The 19,413-nt window shown below is 44.3% G+C and overlaps 1 protein-coding gene across 1 annotated transcript in view; it reads right to left on the bottom strand.

The window, feature by feature from the left end:
• LOC145395764 (glutamate receptor 1-like) overlaps positions 1–19,413 on the bottom strand; it is a gene marked incomplete at its 5' end in the record, with an annotated part of 589,675 nt that overhangs the window by 186,073 nt on the left and 384,189 nt on the right. The window contains one exon of the mRNA XM_080269331.1: positions 5,887–6,019. Within this exon, the coding sequence (XP_080125457.1) occupies positions 5,887–6,019 (133 nt within the window). The remainder of the gene's footprint in view (positions 1–5,886; positions 6,020–19,413) is intronic.

Here is a 19,413-nt window from a genome sequence, read left to right on the forward strand (position 1 = left end):
ATGTGAACTCAGTGGACTACAGGCTGTTGTCCCCCCTCCTTCAGTCCACCATCCTCTTTTGGGGTGATAGGAAGTAGATGAGGGACGTTTACATAAGCAGGCAGTTAGGCCGCCCGGTTATATCAGTTCCACCACGTGAAGGCAGCCCTCACTAGAACCAGAGGAAAACATTGCAAGATCTATACAGGGTGTAACGCGACGTATGACAAAAACTTACACCAATGATCTATCATGTAATTTTGAGTATATTTTGTTCTATAGACATATGCTCTCTGCGATCCCAGTTCAGTACCCAGCATTCGGCTGTTTATGTAAAAGCTTCGTCTCTTGCATGTGCCATTGGGTGAGAGCTTCGCAGGGTGACGGGAGACGAGTATTATTAGTTTATACTGTACTGTACATGAAAATCCCATATCCTATCAGTACACACGAGTTTTAAGAAGAAACTTTACGTAGTTTATTGATTCTTTAACATCAAGTCATGCTTTTATGCAATTCTTTTGCACAAATCGATTGTAATTAAGGATCAGATTCAAATTTTATGACTTGCAAGGGAGTAGGGAGGGAGGGAGGAGAGGCTGGTGTGTTGTTGCCAGTTATGTAATATTTGGTTTGTAGGACGTAGTTACCAGCATTATATCACCCACAGCTCATTCAGTGAAAAAATGTTATTCTAAAGGGAGATTAGCCTCACTTTATGTCAAGAAGAATTTTATTTATCAGTTTTTCTGCTGCAAGTAAACGTGGCGCCATTGGGTATCTCCCCTTGTGTTCCTCTCTGCAGCACTGGCATTATCATCGCAGAATCCGTTAAAAAATACACGATGTCTGCATATTCTTCATTGCTGTACGTACGTGGCATGCTGTTTCATGAACATGTGAAGCTGAACCCGGTGAACAACAGAACACGGAGAACAGTATTTGAAGTGTGTGCCTCCCCTGCAAATGTTCCCGTTCAAATGACAGTGGACGCAGGGTTGCCAAGTCCTTCTCATCAATCTCGCTAGTCTAGTCCTGAAAACTTGCTAGAATGTCGCTAAATAATAAACACTGCAAAACATCGCTAGAAAATACGATAAAATCTCTAGAATATCACCTAAAAATGGTAAAAATATCCAGAATGTTGCTAGATATTATGTTGCCGGACGTTAGTGCCGCAAGTAGAAGCAAAAAATAGGTCTAGCTGCATAGTCGTTACATTGGAAAGCCTGTGTCTCTGTTCTCATGTCAACATCATATGAAAAAAATGGTGCCACTTTTACTTGCATCAGAAAAATTGTAATGAATAGTAATATTACTCCTGACTTAAAATGATGCTAGTTACTCAATACAGTAATGTTCTTTCACTGAATGAGCTGTGGGTGTTATGATAATGCTGGTAACTACATCCTACAAACCAAGTATTACCTAACTGGCAACAACACACCAGCCTGTCCTCCCTCCCTCCCTACTCCCTTGCAAGCCATAAAATTTCAATTTAATCCTTAATTACAGTCGATTTGTGCAAAAGAATTGCATAAATGCATGACTTGATGTTAAAGAATCAATAGACTACGTAAAGTTTCTTCTTAAAACTCGTGTGTACTGATAGGATATGGGATTTTCATGTACAGTACAGTATAAACTAATAATACTCGTCTCCCGTCGCCCTGCGAAGCTCTCACCCAATGGCACATGCAAGAGACGAAGCTTTTACATAAACAGCCGAATGCTGGGTACTGAACTGGGATCGCAGAGAGCATATGTCTATAGAACAAAATATACTCAAAATTACATGATAGATCATTGGTGTAAGTTTTTGTCATACGTCGCGTTACACCCTGTATATATCCTCACACATGACCTACGTAAAGTAATCCATTCCCTCTCAGGAAAACTGAAATCCTTCCACTACGACGACGTCGTTTTTAAAAACGGTGTGTAGATCAGATATTTGTTCTAAGATGTTTAGTGGAGAAGTATCTAGAGAAGGGAAGGAAAGTGTATGCTGCCTTCATGGACTTGGAGAAAGCTTATGACAGAATAGATAGGCAAGGTATGTGGAAGGTATTAAGAATATATGGAGTGGAGGGGAAATTGTTGAGTGCTGTGAAGAGTATGTACGAGGGAGCTAAGGCTGCGGTGCGAGTGGATGGTGAGCTGAGTGAGTTCTTTGATCTCAATGTGGGACTGAAACAGGCTTGTGTGATGTCTCCATGGCTGTTTAATATATACATGGATGGGGTTGTAAAGGAGGTGCAGGGTAGGGCAGTGGATGTGGGGGTGGCTCTAATGAATGAGGGTGAGATTTGGAAGTTTCCGGTGTTGCTGTTTGCTGATGATACAGTACTGTTGAGTGAAGATGAATGGGAGTTGCAAGGTTTGGTGAATGAATTTGGGACAGTGTGTAGGAGGAGGAATCTGAAAGTTAATGTAAACAAAAGTAAAGTTATGGTGTTTGAGAGGAATGAAGTCACAGAGTGTGCAGTGAGGTTGGATGGTGAGGATATGGAGAATGTGAGTGCATTCAAGTACTTGGGTAGTGTGATGAGTAGGGATGGAACTTTGGGGGATGAAGTGCGTGAAAGGGTACAGCAGGGAAGGAAGGTTGTTGGTACACTGAAAGCAGTGATGAGAAATAGGGAGGTGAGTATGGAAGTTAAGAAGTCACTGCATGATAGTATTGTGATCCCTACCCTGACGTATGGAAGCGAGGCATGGACCTTGCAAGAGGGGAACAAGTCAAGAGTGAGAGCAGTGGAAATGAGTTGCTTGAGAGGAGCATGTGGAGTGACGTGGAGGGTCAGGTTGACGAATGAAGAAGTGAAGGAACGCTGTGGGGTGGATGTGGATGTGGTTGAGAAGATTAGGAGAAATACACTGAGGTGGTTTGGACATGTGAAGAGAATGGAGAATGAAAGACTGACTAAGAGGGTGTATGTAGGTGAGGTGGAGGGAGGGAGAGGGAGAGGTAGACCGAGGATGAGGTGGAGGAATGGAGTTGAGATGTATATGAGGGAGGGGGGGGGTGAGTTGGGGGGAGGATAGTCAAATGGTGGGTGACAGAGCGACTTGGAGGCGTTTTGTTTGCGGCCACCCTTTGCGGGATTAGGGCGTCGGGCTATAGATAGATAGTTTTTTAAGGGGATTAATCAGCGGGGCTAATTGACGGCGTGTCTAATTCCTCCAGTTTATAAAATCTCTAAGTCGAATAAAATCTGTTGGTAGTAGCCAAAATAAAGTAGAGAAAGACTTTACTGGAGTGTTTTTTGTATGCGATTCTCAGCAATGATATCCTAGTCCATTCACCAACGCCGTACAGTCTGCACTAATGCCCTCCCACCATACCGAATACTTGCTGGGAGGTTTCATTCAAGACTGATGTGATGGTATTATTATTATTATCATTATTATTATTATTATTATTATAACTATTATTATTATCATTATTATTATTATTATTATTACTTTTGTCGGTGGGTTTTGTGTCCAGTTTCAGTTTGTTTTAATGCAACTCTTCATCGAACTGTTCCCTTCCCTAACCTGGAATCGATCATGTGGCTTTACAGACACCAGCCAACTTCTCCTACCACTCAACCACCACTTGTCCTCAGACTAAACAGACTCACTGCAATGAAAAAGTTAAAGTGTTTGTATTTACCAAACTGCTTTACTAAAATTAGAGAATATTTAACACAGACATTTTACGATTTATACCCACATTGGAAAAGCTGTTTACTGGGAAGTTAAAACAGCTTCGATCCAACTTGTACTCTCTCCTGATAAGACGAGAGATGAATATACAGTATGTGTGTATATACAGCAATGATACTAGGGAAGCGGCAGGAGTGGGTCTCTCTCTCTCTCTCTCTCTCTCTCTCTCTCTCGCTCTCTCTCTCTCTCTCTCTCTCTCCATTTTCTGTCTTGTACCTATCATCTCTTCAATACATTCCCATTATCGCTTCCCTCCTCTTCCTATATTCACTGTTCCCTACATTACCCTCATTTTTCTTCTCCCCTTTCTTTTTTCTGCTCTCTCGTTTCCCTTTCCAGTTCCTGCCTTGTTTCTCTGATTTACTTAATTTATTCTTCGTTATTGTCTCCTTCTCCTTCCATTCACTGTTCCTTCAATTTCCCTCATATTTCTTTTCTCCGTATTGCTGTATATCTTTTTCCAGTTCATTCCGTGGCCTGTTTTTCATCCTTCCCATATATTCTCCCTTCGTGTCCTTCCTCTTTCCTCCTCCATTCTCACTTACGTCTGCGTCCTTAGTTTTTCTCTTTCCCTTTTTACACACAATTTCTTGAACTATGGAGGGGTATTTCACAGATGAAGGAAAGGAAGCCTGTGTACCGACACACACACACACACACACACACACACACACACACAGAGGGGGGGGGAGAGAGAGAGAGAGAGAGAGAGAGAGACAGAGACAGACAGACAGACAGACAGACAGACAGACGGACAGACAGACAGACAGAGACAGACGGATAGACAGACACGCAGAGAGGGGAGGGGCGGAAGGAGGCTCATAGAACTGAATCAAAACATAAAAAAATACAATACAGCACCACACAGCAAGCAGGACATCCAGCGTACTGTCCCTCTGGCCAGGACAATACACATACACTGGGGGCGAGTGTAGAGGACGTTGCTGGGCCATTCTGTGCTGCATACACAGCCAAAACAAAAGCTACATAACGCCAGGTGCAAACTTTAAATGCCTTCATTGCTTAAAGTGAGGGAGGAAGGGAGGAAGCTGGTGAGAAAAAGAGAGAGAGAGAGAGAGAGAGACTGCACCATACCGCTTGTCATAAACAATTAAAGTTCGGTTTGTGGATAAGAACTGTTTTCCCTACTGCGGCAAATTTCTTACCGCCCCTGTCAACACCAACACAGTCTTCTCAACAACACCAGTAAAGTACGCTCTGTGAGCACGTGACAAGCGAACGAGCGTTTGTACATACACCTATCATCATAATTTCATCTTGGTGTAAACTTTCAACATTACTGGTGAGACAGCTGAACAATTAACAGATGAATAATTGAGCTAAAATAATTACTCTCTCTCTCTCTCTCTCTCTCTCTCTCACACACACACACACACAGACACACACACACACACACACACATACACATACACACACACACACGGACGAACGCGTGATGAAAATCATACTGCCATCAAGCAGTTTGTTTGGGAATGTGGTGGTCATGTTACGTTGGCCTGTCCTCAAAAATAAAATAATGGTCAAACCCTTGGCTGGCCGTCTACCTTTTCATCAACTTTGGTTAAAATTGAATCAACGCTGCAGGGGAATATTTGCACACCACTTGTACACCTGGTCATTTCATCACAGAGGAAGTTTCCAAATCAGTCAGTGATAGAGTTCCGTAGTGAAAAATTTGTTAGCATCTACGAAGCCACTGGACTGAAAGAGGTCAAGGAAATGCCATGTATAAATAACAATCTTGTATGGATGCACCTAACAGTCTAATAGTCCATCCAACCAGGAACCATCCACTCACATGTTGTTGTTTCCCAGAACCTTTGGATGACCTTAGTTACAACTAAGTGCTTAAAAATTCGTCCTTCCATCCGGGTGGCCATCAAGCTACCTGTTGCTTTTCTTGCCCCATGTATAAATGGTAGTACTGTAACAATGCACCCAACATTGCATCCAATCACCCATCCATCCAGCTACAACTCATCTGATGTTGCTTTCCAAGGTCCTAAAAAGGGCCATCACACATACCTATGAAAATAGCACTCTGTCTATCCATTCACCCAGTTAACCATTCATTTACCTGCTGTTGCTTTTCAAGGTGATAAAGAAGACTAACACATATAGCTATAAAATAACACCCTACCCAAGCACGCATCCAGGTAACCATCCACTCACCTGCTGCTGCTTTCCAGGGTCCTAAGGAAGGCCAGGGCATCATGGGCCGACTCGACACGCCTCACCACCCGAATCTCAAAGGACGCTTGGGCTGGTCGGAGGGACTGGTAAATCTTCTGGAGTCGTAGGAGGCCTGGGTGAGAGAAAAAAGAAAAAGAGTTGAGTCAGCAAAGTTCTGAAGCCGGGATAAAAAGAAGGTACAGTTGGCAGGCAACATACGAAGCTGGTACAGCACCAGTGTGTAGCAGAGGTATACTTGACAACCCTGACAATCACATTTTGCGGCACTGACATGGATGAATGGAGGTGTTAAATGTTAGATGAAATGACCAAGTGACTATGGTGCATGAACGTCGGAAACTGTAGGTAGACCTCCATTTCACACAGACACTGTCCCAGGTTAATGTGCTGCCAACTGTGCATACAGTCTGAAGTCACATGTCACAGAAGAGGATGATGCTCTGGTGGGAATAAGTTCCAGAGATAGGAATTACACACACACACACACACACACACACACACACACACACACACACACACACACACGCACGCACGCACGCACGCACACACACACACACACACACACACACACACACACACACACACACACAAGCGCACGCACGCGCGCGCGCACACACACGCTCTCACACACACACACACACACACACACACACACACACACACACACACACACACACACACACACACACGCACGCACGCACGCACGCACGCACACACACACACACACACACACACACACACACACACACACACACACACACACACACACACACACACACACACTCGGCTCAAAATATAACGTGGGATCTTGCTTGGTGAGTCGCGGGTGTATTCCGAGCACCAAACAACACTTATAAAACTGTACTCTGATATTAAAACCGAATTTTCTCCTCCATTCAAGTCTCTCTTAAGCCAGAAAAAGTCGTCTGGAGACAGCAAAACTTTAATATGATGTCACCATACTGAAGAGATATTTTAGGATTAAATGTAACTCCTCTAAAAAAGTCTCTCCCGTGTGGGACAAGGAAGCGACTAACTTTAAAAACGTGTAAAGCTGAGGAGGAGCTGCTGAGGATAATGATGAAAATTCCCAGGAACTCAGTTGCTTAAGTGCATCGTTGTGGCGGGTATGATAAGTGAGGAAGTCGTAACAGCAATAATACGTCTAGTGATAAAGAGTTGTGAGGGCAGCTGTAATGTTCAGTCATAAGAGCTGACGCAGTTTCAGGAGCCATAATAACAAGGAAGCATATGCAGCAGTAAAGCCGCAAGTGGTGCTAAAGACGAGGCACAGTCAACATACACACCAACAACACAATAAAAGTTTAAAAGAGGGTGAGTCACACACTTTTAAAAACTCCCGTACATCTTTAAGATTTAGTTCTTCAACACATCATCATCACAACGAAATATAGGCATAGGTGAAATATTAATACTCCACTTTCTTACACCTTCAAGTTACAGAAAAATAGAAGTCTTTAAGTAGTGAACAAATAAGTACGGCCAGCACAACAACACTCTGCGACGGGTATGAATTGGTGTGTTGTGTCTGTGCGTGTGTGAATATGCGTATCTATCTATCTACCGTATCTATCTGTATAGACATCACTTCAGTTAACTCCACTCTGAATATAATCTCTGGTGATTGCAAAACTAAAGACGTCATTATCTTCCAATTAAATATACATACTGGTGATTGCAAAAATAAATAATGCCGCCCCTTCACTTATCTCTCCTCTGAAACAAAAAAATATTGGTTGTAACAGGAAAAAAAAAATCATCATCGTTCTTGAGAGGCGAAACTCAAAGCTAGTAAGCTGTCTCCAGTCTCTCAGATCGTATGTTTTGCTACTTACGAGATTGGGACGAGATGATGTGAAAAAAGGAGGGGCCAGGAAGGAAGGAGGAAGATATAAGAATTGGGAAGACACACATGGATACAGAACTCTCTCTCTCTCTCTCTCTCTCTCTCTCTCTCTCTCTCTCTCTCTCTCTCTCAAATGATCACTATCGCCCTTTCCTCCGCTAGCAACTTGTCTAGCGAAAGAGCAAGTTTCTACTGGAGAAATGAGAAATAAAAAAGATGGACAATCCCCTTCTGTCGTCACAAAGGCAACAAACCAGAGAGGAGAGAATGAAATGGAAGGAGACAGGGTGAAGAAAGAAGATGGGGGAAATAAAAGGAGGAGGAGGATTGTACGAGGAATTGGGATGGATAGAGCGAGAAAAGACGGGGTTTTTAAATAAGAGTGGAAGGGAAAATAATGAGAAAATGGAGGAGAGGAGATACTGAAAGGAAGGAAACCAGGGAAGGAGGGAAGGAAAGAGGAAAACATGGGTTACTGAAGGAATAGGAAAGTGTGGGAAGGAAGATGAAGAGGTAGAAGGTTAGAAAGAAAGAAGGACTGAAGGAAACAAGGATTATCTAAGGCTGGTGAAAGAGGGGGAAGGAGAGAGAATGGTTAGAGAGGTGGCGAAAAAGATGGAAGAGGGGCACAAAGGAAGCGTGACACCAGAAATGGAGGGAAGGAAGATGGGAGAGGTTGACACAAAGGAAGACAAGTTTACTCTTAAGGAAAGGAAGGAAGAAGAAAGGAAGAGAAAGAAGTAGTAAAATGAGTGGAGGAGAAAAAAATAAAAACTTAGATCGAGGGAGAGACGGAGGGAAGGAAGGCAGGAGTGAGGAAGGTCTGGAGGTGAGAAATGGGCACCATGAAAAAAGAATATTGTGACAAATGACAGGGAAGACAAAGGTGAATAGAAGTGATATCAAACTTGGAAAGATTTAGCAATGGAAACGAGAGAAGGAATTAAAAAATAAGAGATGATGACAAGGAAGCCAGAAAGTAACGCCATATTTAACTGAGGAAGTGTATGATGCAAAAGGAAAGAAAAAAAGGAAAAGAACATACGATAAGAAAAAGAAAAACATGGATATACTAGATAAAACAGCGAGCAATGAAAGTGTGTGTGTGTGTGTGTGTGTGTGTGTGTGTGTGTGTGTGTGTGTGTGTGTGTGTGTGTGTGTGTGTGTGTGTGTGTGTGTGTGTGTGTGTGTGTGTGTGTGTGTGTGTGTGTGTGTGTGTGTGTGTGTGTGTGTGTGTGTGTGTGTGTGTGTGTGTGTGTGTGTGTGTGTGTGTGTGTGTGTGTGTGTGTGTGTACAAGGCTAATAATCTCACTCACTGTTGGGACAACTGTAGTTTTTTGTTCTATTCAACGCAAAACACATTTTTATTTTCTCCTCAGCTAAGAGTGGATCTAAGGATCCTGAGTGTTAATACCATCAGTATTAACCCCCTTAAGTCAGTTCAAGTCTAGTGATCAGTTCTAACACCATACGATTTTACTGAACTGAGAGAGTCCTAAGAGTGTCAGAGTGAAAGTGCCACAGATCTTTGACAGAGGGAGCAGCCCGTGCGAGTAAGCTCCCTAACAGATCCTATGGCACAACCTGGCCAGAGGGGGACTAAGAGGCTCGACTTGGGACAAAATGTGACTTTCTATGGAACACTTTTCACTCATCCGCTTTCCTCTCTCCTCTCTTTGTCACTGGCCGTCTCACTAGCCTTCTTGTCCTTCCTTCCTCATCTTTTCCTTCTCCTCCTTCCCCACTCCATCCTCCTCCTCCTCTACGTTTTCTCATCCCCTCTCCATTTTTTCCTTCCTTTCTCTTTCCACCTCCACTTTCACCTCCACTATCCAACTCCATCACCACTAACACCCCCTCCTTCTCCTCCCCCTTCTCTATCTCTCTTCCTCCTCCTCCTCCTCCACATTCTCTCTCTCTTCCTCCTCCTCCTCCAACTTTTCATTCTCCCTGTCTTTTCTCTCATACTCTCTCCATTCATCATCTCTGACTCCTTTCACCTTTTCCTTTCCCTCTTTCTACTCTCCCACTTCCTCTTTCCTCCTCATACCTTCTCTGTCTCCCCCCCTTCTATTTCCCCTCACCCTCTCTACTCATCAGTTACCCCCCCCCCTCTGTCTAGGCAGACTTTCCTCTTCCCATTGCCTATACTTTCCCCCTCCCTTCCCTGCCTTTCCCTCACAGTCCCTCTCTACCTCCACCTCCTCCTTCCCCTTCTCTGCTAGCTCCTTCCCCCGCATCCATTTCCATTTCTCTGTCCGAAACCGTTTCCTGTTTCATCCACCTCCCTCTCTAACACAACTTCATACTCCAACTCCACCTCCCACTCCAACTCCACCTCCCATTACAACTCCACCTTCCACTCCAACTCCATGTTCCACTCCAACTCCATGTCCCACTCCAACTCCATGTCCCACTCCAACTCCATGTCTCACTCCAACTCCATGTCCCACTCCAACTCCATGTCCCACTCCAACTCCATGTCCCACACCAACTCCATGTCCCACTCCAACTCCATGTCCCACTCCAACTCCATGTTCCACTCCAACTCCATGTCCCACACCAACTCCAACTCTCACACCAACTCCTCCTCCCACTCCAACGCCAAGTCCACTTCCCACTCCAACTTCACCTCCCACTCCAACTTCACCTTCCACTCCAACTTCACCTTCCACTCCAACTTCACCTTCCACTCTCACTCCACCTTCCACTCCCACTCCACCTCCAACTCCAACTTCAACTCCAACTCCACCTTCAACTCCAACTCCACCTTCAACTCCAACTCCACCTTCAACTCCATCTTCATCTCCAACTCCAATTCCACCTTCATCTCCAACTCCACCTTCATCTCCAACTCCAACTCCACCTTCAACTCCAACTCCACCTTCAACTCCAACTCCAACGCCACCTTCAACTCCAACGCCACCTTCAACTCCAACGCCACCTTCAACTCCAACGCCACCTTCAACTCCAACGCCACCTTCAACTCCAACGCCACCTTCAACTCCAACTCCACCTCCAACTCCATCTTCATCTCCAACTCCAATTCCACCTTCATCTCCAACTCCAACTCCACCTTCAACTCCAACTCCACCTTCAACTCCAACTCCACCTTCAACTCCACCTTCAACTCCAACTCCACCTTCAACTCCAACTCCACCTTCAACTCCAACTCCACCTTCAGCTCCAACTCCACCTTCAACGCCACCTTCAACTCCAACGCCACCTTCAACTCCAACGCCACCTTCAACTCCAACGTCAACTCCAACGCCACCTTCAACTCCAAGTCCACCTTCAACTCCAACTCCAACGCCACCTTCAACTTCAACTCCAATTCCTCCTTCAACTCCAACTCCAACGCCACCTTCAACTTCAACTCCAATTCCTCCTTCAACTCCAACTCCAACGCCAACGCCACCTTCAACTTCAACTCCAACTCCACCATCAACTTCAACTCCAACTCCACCTTCAACTCCAACTCCAACGCCACCTTCAACTTCAACTCCAACTCCACCTTCAACTCCAACTCCACCTTCAACTCCAACTCCACCTTCAACTCTAACTCCACCTTCAACTTCAACTCCAACTCCACCTTCAACTCCAACTCCAACTCCACCTTCAACTCCAACTCCACCTTCAACTCCAACGCCACCTTCAACTCCAACGCCACCTTCAACTCCAACGCCACCTTCAACTCCAACTCCAACGCCACCGTCAACTCCAACTCCAATGCCACCTTCAACTCCAACGCCACCTTCAACTCCAATGCCACCTTCAACTCCAATGCCACCCTCAACTCCAACGCCACCCTCAACTCCAACGCCACCTTCAACTCCAACGCCACCTTCAACTCCAACTCCACCTTCAACTCCAACTCCAACTCCACCTTCAACTCCAACTCCAACTCCACCTTCAACTCCAACTCCATCACTCCAACTCCACCTTCAACTCCAACTCCACCTTCAACTCCAACTCCACCTTCAACTCCAACTCCACCTTCACCTTCAACGCCACCTTCAACTCCAACTCCACCTTCAACTCCACCTTCAACTCCAACTCCACCTTCAACTCCAACTCCACCTTCAACTCCAACTCCACCTTCAACTCCAACTCCACCTTCAACTCCAACTCCACCTTCAACTCCAACTCCAACTCCACCTTCAACTCCAACTCCAACTCCACCTTCAACTCCACCCTCAACTCCAACTCCAACTCCACCTTCAACTCCAACTCCACCCTCAACTCCAACTCCACCTTCAACTCCAACTCCACCCTCAACTCCAACTCCACCCTCAACTCCAACTCCACCCTCAACTCCAACTCCACCCTCAACTCCAACGCCACCCTCAACTCCAACGCCACCTTCAACTCCAACTCCACCTTCAACTCCAACTCCACCTTCAACTCCAACTCCACCTTCAACTCCAACTCCACCTTCAACTCCAACTCCAACGCCACCCTCAACTCCAACTCCACCTTCAACTCCAACTCCACCTTCAACTCCAACTCCACCTTCAACTCCAACTCCATCTTCAGCTCCAACTCCATCTTCAGCTCCAACTCCATCTTCAACTCGAACTCCATCTTCAACTCGAACTCCATCTTCAACTCCAACTCCACCTTCAAATCCACCTCCCACTCCCAAGCCAACTCCCACTCCCTCTCAAACTCCACCTCCCTCTCAAAATCCATCTCCCTCTCTACCTCCACCTCCTCCTCCACCTTTCTAATTATTCTCCTTACCTCCATCCACTCACATCCTCCTCTCTACCCTCCACCTCCTCCATCCCCCCTTCCTCTTCCTTCTCTTCTGCCCTCTTCTATACTACATCCTCCTTCCCCTCTTTGTAGCACCTCTCCCTTCTTCTCCCTCCTTTCCCCTCACCCTCCCCCTTCCCCTCCCTCCATCCCCTTTACTCACTGATATCAGCTTCCTCTCCTCCTCTCTCTCTCCCCTTACCTCATCGGCTTCTACCCATCTCCCTCTCAACTGCCCTGCCATCTTCATCTTTCCATCACCTTCCTCTCTCCTCCATCTTCTTTACTGACATTAATATTCCTCTCTCTCTCTCTCTCTACTAATCCATCCCAGTCAGTTCCTTATCCCTCTTTCCTACCTCCACCTACATCCTCTCCCTCTCTCACTTTCCCATGCTCCCCTACCCCCTTCCCTTAATTAATCTCCCCATCCCAGACTTAATCCTCCTCCTCCCCATTTAATGATTCTTCCTTTGATGTTTCAGCCATTTGGGTTTTTACTCTTTATCAGTCACTTCTTTTTTTTCCTCACTTTTTTTCAGTTACTTCCTTTTTTTCACTGCTACTTCCTTTTCGCATTAAATGATATAATTATTAATCAATCTTCCCATCTCCTTTCATAATTACAATAGTCTGTCTCCAGTGAAGTTTTCTTTGTTACTTTCAATGCCACCTTGACTTTCCCCTAGCGTTATTATTATTATTATTTTCTTTTAACTGACCATTCCTCTTTCAGTACCATTTTTTTTTTTTTGCCATTATCCGTTACCTACAGTCACTCTAATGATCTCAATAATTCCTTTTCAGTTATCATATATGGTGTCATTAGTTTAGCTTATTCTCGATAGCGTGGTCGTATGTACTTGTAGGGAGATCGTCAAGCACAGCCGGAATAAAGTCGTGAGACGTAGTGTCAACGAGGTGAGTTACAGCATTCTTGGGTTACGGAGTTTTATTTTACAGTTATATCAATAGTGAGTTACAGTGTAACGGAGAGCGACGGCCTAATGACCCTAGTGTCGGGCCTTCTCTCTAGCCCCTCTCCCCCTTTTCTAGTCTGAAGGGAATCTCTCCGACATTATATACAGCTTGAGGAGGATGTGTGTGATGTAGTGTCTGGTATATTTCCATTCACGTGGACTAACCACGTGTTTGAATAAGCCATGAAATTCTTGGTCGTCTGGACTACTAGGATGCTTGAAATACATCATATGGATAAGGATTCTTGGTGGTCTGGGACAACAAGATTGTGGATAGACATTATGTGAATTGACATTCCTAGTGAGAAGCTGTGTACTTCTCCAGCAGACACTACATCCTGCGCATTGTATTTATGAGATATATACTAATGCCTATATAATGCTTACATATCGCGCGGTCACGAGATATGGCACACCTAATGTCTGACTTGGCTCGTATATCTGACTGGGGTAAAATAATCTGGTTATTTTTAATGCATCAAAGACTCAATTTTTGCACCTATCAACCCGACAAAATCTTCCACAGTTATACCCACTTATGTTTAATAATATTCAGCTTAATCCTGCATCATCCTTGAACATGCTTGGGGTTTCATTTACTCGGGACTTATCTTGGAAAGATCATATTACATCTCTTGTAAAGTCTGCTTCCAAGAGATTGGGTGTGCTAACCCGACTCCATTCCTTCTTTACCCCTGCACAATTGTTGCCTCTATACAGGGGTTTCATCCGCCCCTGTATGGAGTACAACTCTCATGTGGGGAGGTTCCCCACATACAGCTCTTCTCAACAGGATGGAGTCAAAGGCTTTTCGTCTCATTAACTCTCCTCTTACTGACTCCCTTCAACCTCTGTCTCTTTGCCGCACTGTTGCACCTTTATCTCATTTCTATCGCTACTTCAATGGTCACTGTTCCTCTGAACTGTCTGCATGCATTCCTCCACCTCTACGACGGGCGCGTAGCACCCGTCTAGCAAACTCTCACCCCTTTTCTGTCCAACTCTCTAATGCAAGAGTTAACTGTTACTCCAAGTCCTTCATTTATGCAACAGGTCAACTCTGGAACTGTCTCCCTCTGTCTGTATTTCCTGCTTCCGATGATCTCCAGTCTTTCAAACGCACTGTGTCCAGGCATCTAGAAATGAATGGATATTGAATTTGGCTCTCTCTTGTATTTTGTTTTTCTCTTGGAAGGAACAGTTTTGCGGGCTCGTTGTCTTTGGTTCCTTCTTCCTCACATAAAAAAAAAAAAACACAGTCAATACTGTCATAACATAATAATGCATACTATATACTGTACACATTACAATTAACTTGTAAGCTAATTAAGTGAAATACATAATACTGTAAAAGTAACGTAACTGTATGAATACTGTATCATAATTGCAGTTACATCGTGTTAATGCTATTGTAGATACATAATTTTAATGTAACTGCTATGCAAGTGCGACTAACATAACACTGTGTTAATGAAACTGTTACACAATTGTGACTGCAGTTAAACTGTAGTTACATCTTGTTGATGCAACCGTTACATAACGTGGTTGCAACAAATTGTAGTTACATACGAGTAAATGTGGCAACTGTAACATAATTGCAATAATCACAAGTGTGGTCACTGTATCTATGCAACTGACACATATGTATATAACTAATACAATAATAGCAATCCAATCATATCATGAATCATCCATATTTGATGTAGTTGTTCATTTGAGACACCATAGGTGTATTGGCTTAGTTATGTAGACACCATAGGTGTATTAGTTTACTGTAGTTATGTGAGACACCATAGGTGTATTAGTTTACTGTAGTTATGTGAGACACCATAGGTGTATTAGTTTACTGTTGTTGTGTGAGACACCATAGGTGTATTAGCTTAGCTATGTGAGACACCACAGGTGTATTGTCTTACTTATGTTGCACAGTTTATTTGAGACACCATGGGTGTATTGATTTAGTTATGTTGCACAGTTTGAATTAAAATGACATTATTATGTAACCCATATTTTTTTTTAATATAAAATTATATATACAGTATTTACAATATGGTCAGTGTTCACTTAGTTTCACACATAACTTGACGCTTTAGTCCTCCACAAGTTGTGATGTCAACTTGATACATTTCATCCTTAGGTATTGGTTGTAAGTATTTAAGTGTGTGGTTGAGTATAGCATACTGTTGCTCCACTTGTGTTCGGCATTTTCACTTGATATTCCTTGTCACTGTAATATGAAGGATACTTGTGTACTTATATTTTAATTACCTGATCTTACTAGATTTCATATGTATGTATTATATGTTGATGTGAGGATATTGTCTATCACTGTGTATATACGTAAAGTTGTATATAAATGAAGTAGTACTATTAAACTAATAGAGTAAATGTTCAACTCACTGATATTAACTGTGATGGGAATACTGGCCAGGGTGCTGCTGCTGATGATAGTGACGTTGGCTGAAGTGTCGGTAAGATCTGGCTGAGGTAGGTCAGAGTCCTAGTATGACTTTGTCAGCACTTGGTGTCGTTGTCCCCACTCAGTTAATGACGACACACTGCTGAGTAGCTGCCCCACCCTGGTAGTTGTGGTGGAGATGATGGTTGTGGTGGTAGTGTTGGAGAAGGTGGAGGTCGTGGTGTAGGGTGGTGGAGGTTCAGGAGGAGAAATGTGTTGATGCTACATCACCATGCTGGGTCAACACTATTGGCACAGTACAGACGCACTTCCCCCTTCCTAACTTTTGCTTGTTATTGCTTATCGTTTCTCACTTCGTCTCACTTCTCGGTCCTTTCTTATTGTGATTTACTTCTTGTTGGATGAAGACTGCCGCTACTTGTAGGTACATGACGAAGATTATAGAGATGTCTCGTAGACTTCTTACCTGTAGTTAATCGTAGAGCTTGTTTTTCCTCACTCGTTCTTCTTCCTGACTACTCACTTGTGGTTAATTGATCGTAGAATTGCAGGCTTGTAGACTTGTAGGCTTGTAGAGTTGTTGAAAGACGTAGTTTATCACTGCTACCGTTTCTCGTATATCGTGGAGTTGCGGTTGAGGTGGTTAGGGGTGAGCCTTGTTTGTTTGTTCAATTGCTGATTGTTGCTTGTAGAGGAGTCGTAGATTGCTTTGACTGAGGCGTTAATCGGCTTCGTTTACAGCTCGCCACCACTCTCAGTGAAAGATATCGTAGTTTACCGTTGTAGCGGTTGTATAAACTCGTAAGGCGTAGTTTGTCGTAGTTTACCGCTGTTCACCAATCTCGATGGGGTAGTTTATCGTACTTGGTTCGTTATTACCGCTTGCCATCAATCTCGATAGCGTATTTTACCGTTGTTCACTGCTGACGCCAATCTCGATAGCGTGGTCGTAGGTACATGTAGGGAGATAAGGAAGTCGACTGTGGATCGTCAAGCACAGCCAGAATAAAGTCGTGAGAAGTAGTGTCAACGAGGTGAGTTTCACAGTTATATCAATAGTGAGCTACAGCATAATGAAGCGTGACTGCTTAATGACCCTAGTATCGGGCCTTCTCTCTAGCCCCTCCCCCCCCTTTCTGATCTGAAGGGAATCTCCGACGTTATTTACAGCTTGGGGAGGATGTGTGTGTGTGTGATGTAGTGTCTGGTAGATTTCCATTCACGTGGACTAACCGACTAGGGTTGGCTACTCCACGTGTTTGAACACGTCATGAAATTCTTGGTCGTCTGGACTACGAGGATATTTGAAATACATCATATGGTTAAGGACTTTTGATGGTCTGGGACAATAAGATTGTGGATAGACATTATGTGAATTGACATTCCTAGTAAAAAGCCATGTACATCTCCAGCAGACACTACATCCTGTACATTGTGTTTATGAAATATTTGCTAATGCCTATATAATGCCTACATTATCACTCCTTTTCTCACCCGACATCCCGATTATATCTTCCTCGCTTTCCTCTAAGCCTATGTATTTATTCACCATTTAAGCTTATCACTCCTTTTCCACTCATTTTCTCACCTGACTTCCCCTTTACTTCTTCCCCATTTTCCTCTACGCTTACGTATTTATTAGCCATTCTAGATCACTCCTTTGCCACTCACTTTTCTCATCTGACTCCCCCATTATTTCTTCCTCATTTTCCTCTACACTTGAGTATTTGATCCCAGTTATCATGTTCTGAGAGGTAATAAGTTTTTCCATTAATTCAACCTGTCGTGAGACGAACACTACCTTGAAAAATGTAGGTTGTGAGTTACTGTACATTCTAGGTCGCTTTGAAGAATCCGTAACACCAATTTCTTAGCGATTTATTCTGCACATAATACAGTTCACCATCCACATACATGTTACTGATGCAAAGTACTGGAGATAATGAAACGATATAAATAAGGGAAAGTTATGAGTTTAGTTCGGCCTGATGAGTATACAGGTCGACAGATCCAAGTTAGACTTATTGATGGATCAGTGAGATTGTTCCCTGAGGCACGTATCCAGGTGGCATCTCCATTTTATACTGGTACGACACTTGCAGTTGTCATGCCAGAACCTCTATTTGACCTCATTGTAGGAAACATTTATGGTGTCAAAAATAGTTGCGCCGTAGATGTTGCTACTCAGACTTCGGCTGCTGTGGTAACACGAGCCATGGCCAAGGCTCAGAATCGTGTCACCCCACTGACTGTCGCAACGCCGCAAGATCTGATTCGTAGTCAAGATGTTGTCCAAGAGCAACAGACTGACTCGACATTTGCCTCAGTGCGCAAGAAGCTGGAGGGTAATGTGATCAAGTATTCACGGGGAGGACAAGCCAGGTTCCTTCGTAAGCGAGGACGGCTGTACCGTGAGTCACAGACACCCCAGGGTGAGGTTCGACTGCAGTCTGTCGTTCCTGCAAAGTATCGCCGAGCAGTGTTTGAATTAGGTCACTGTTCAGCGATGGGAGGTCACATGGGTCAAAAGACCTCTGACCGCATCCATGCTGACTTTTTCTGGCCAGGAATGGGATGGGAAATAACGAGGCTCGTACGTTCCTGTGATGTGTGTCAGCGTACCACGGACAGGGGACGTGTCCGTCCTGCGCCATTGAAACCAATGCCCATAATCTCTGAACCGTTCGAGAGAGTAGCAGTTGACATAGTTGGGCCAATCTCTCCTAGGGCTAGTGATGGATCAAAGTATATCCTCACTATTGTTGATTTCAGCACACGGTGGCCTGAAGCCGTGGCCCTTAAGAATATAGAGGCCGTCACTGTTGCTGAGGCATTAATTGAAGTGTTCTGTTGTGTAGGTATCCCTAAGGAGGTCTTAAGTGACCGGGGTTCGCAGTTCACTTCAGCAATGATGAACGAAGCGTTCAGGTTGCTGTCCATCTGAGGCTTACGGACTACGCCGTATCATCCCATGTGTAACGGGTTGTGTGAGAGGTTCAATGGAACTCTCAAGAAGATGTTGAGGCGCATGACCGCCGAACAGCCAAAGGAATGGCCGCGGTTCATTGCTCCTCTTCTGTTTGCTTATCGAGAAGCCCCACAGCATTCATTGAAATTCTCACCCTTTGAACTGGTGTATGGAAGGTCGGTCCGGGGCCCACTTCAAGTCCTTCGTGAGTTATGGGACGATGAAGAACCCGACCCTGAAGTCAAGACCACCTACACCTACGTCCTTGATTTGGCTGACCGCCTCCAGTCGACGTGCGAGTTAGCTAAGGAAGAATTGATCAAAGCGCCTGAAGTGCAAAAGGTTTATTACGATAAGAAGGCAAAGCTTCGGAAGTTTAATCCAGGCGATAAATGCTTGGTATTACTCCCCACTGCCCAGAACAAGTTGTTGGCGCAGTGGAAGGGTCTATTTGATGTAGTAGAGCGCATTTCAGACCTCAACTACATGATTCAGATGGGGAATCTTCGTAAAA

The sequence above is a fragment of the Coenobita brevimanus genome, chromosome 1 (genome assembly GCF_032717465.1).
Source record: "Coenobita brevimanus isolate Jiangsu-jjx chromosome 1, ASM3271746v2, whole genome shotgun sequence".
NCBI classification, from domain to species: domain Eukaryota; kingdom Metazoa; phylum Arthropoda; class Malacostraca; order Decapoda; family Coenobitidae; genus Coenobita; species Coenobita brevimanus.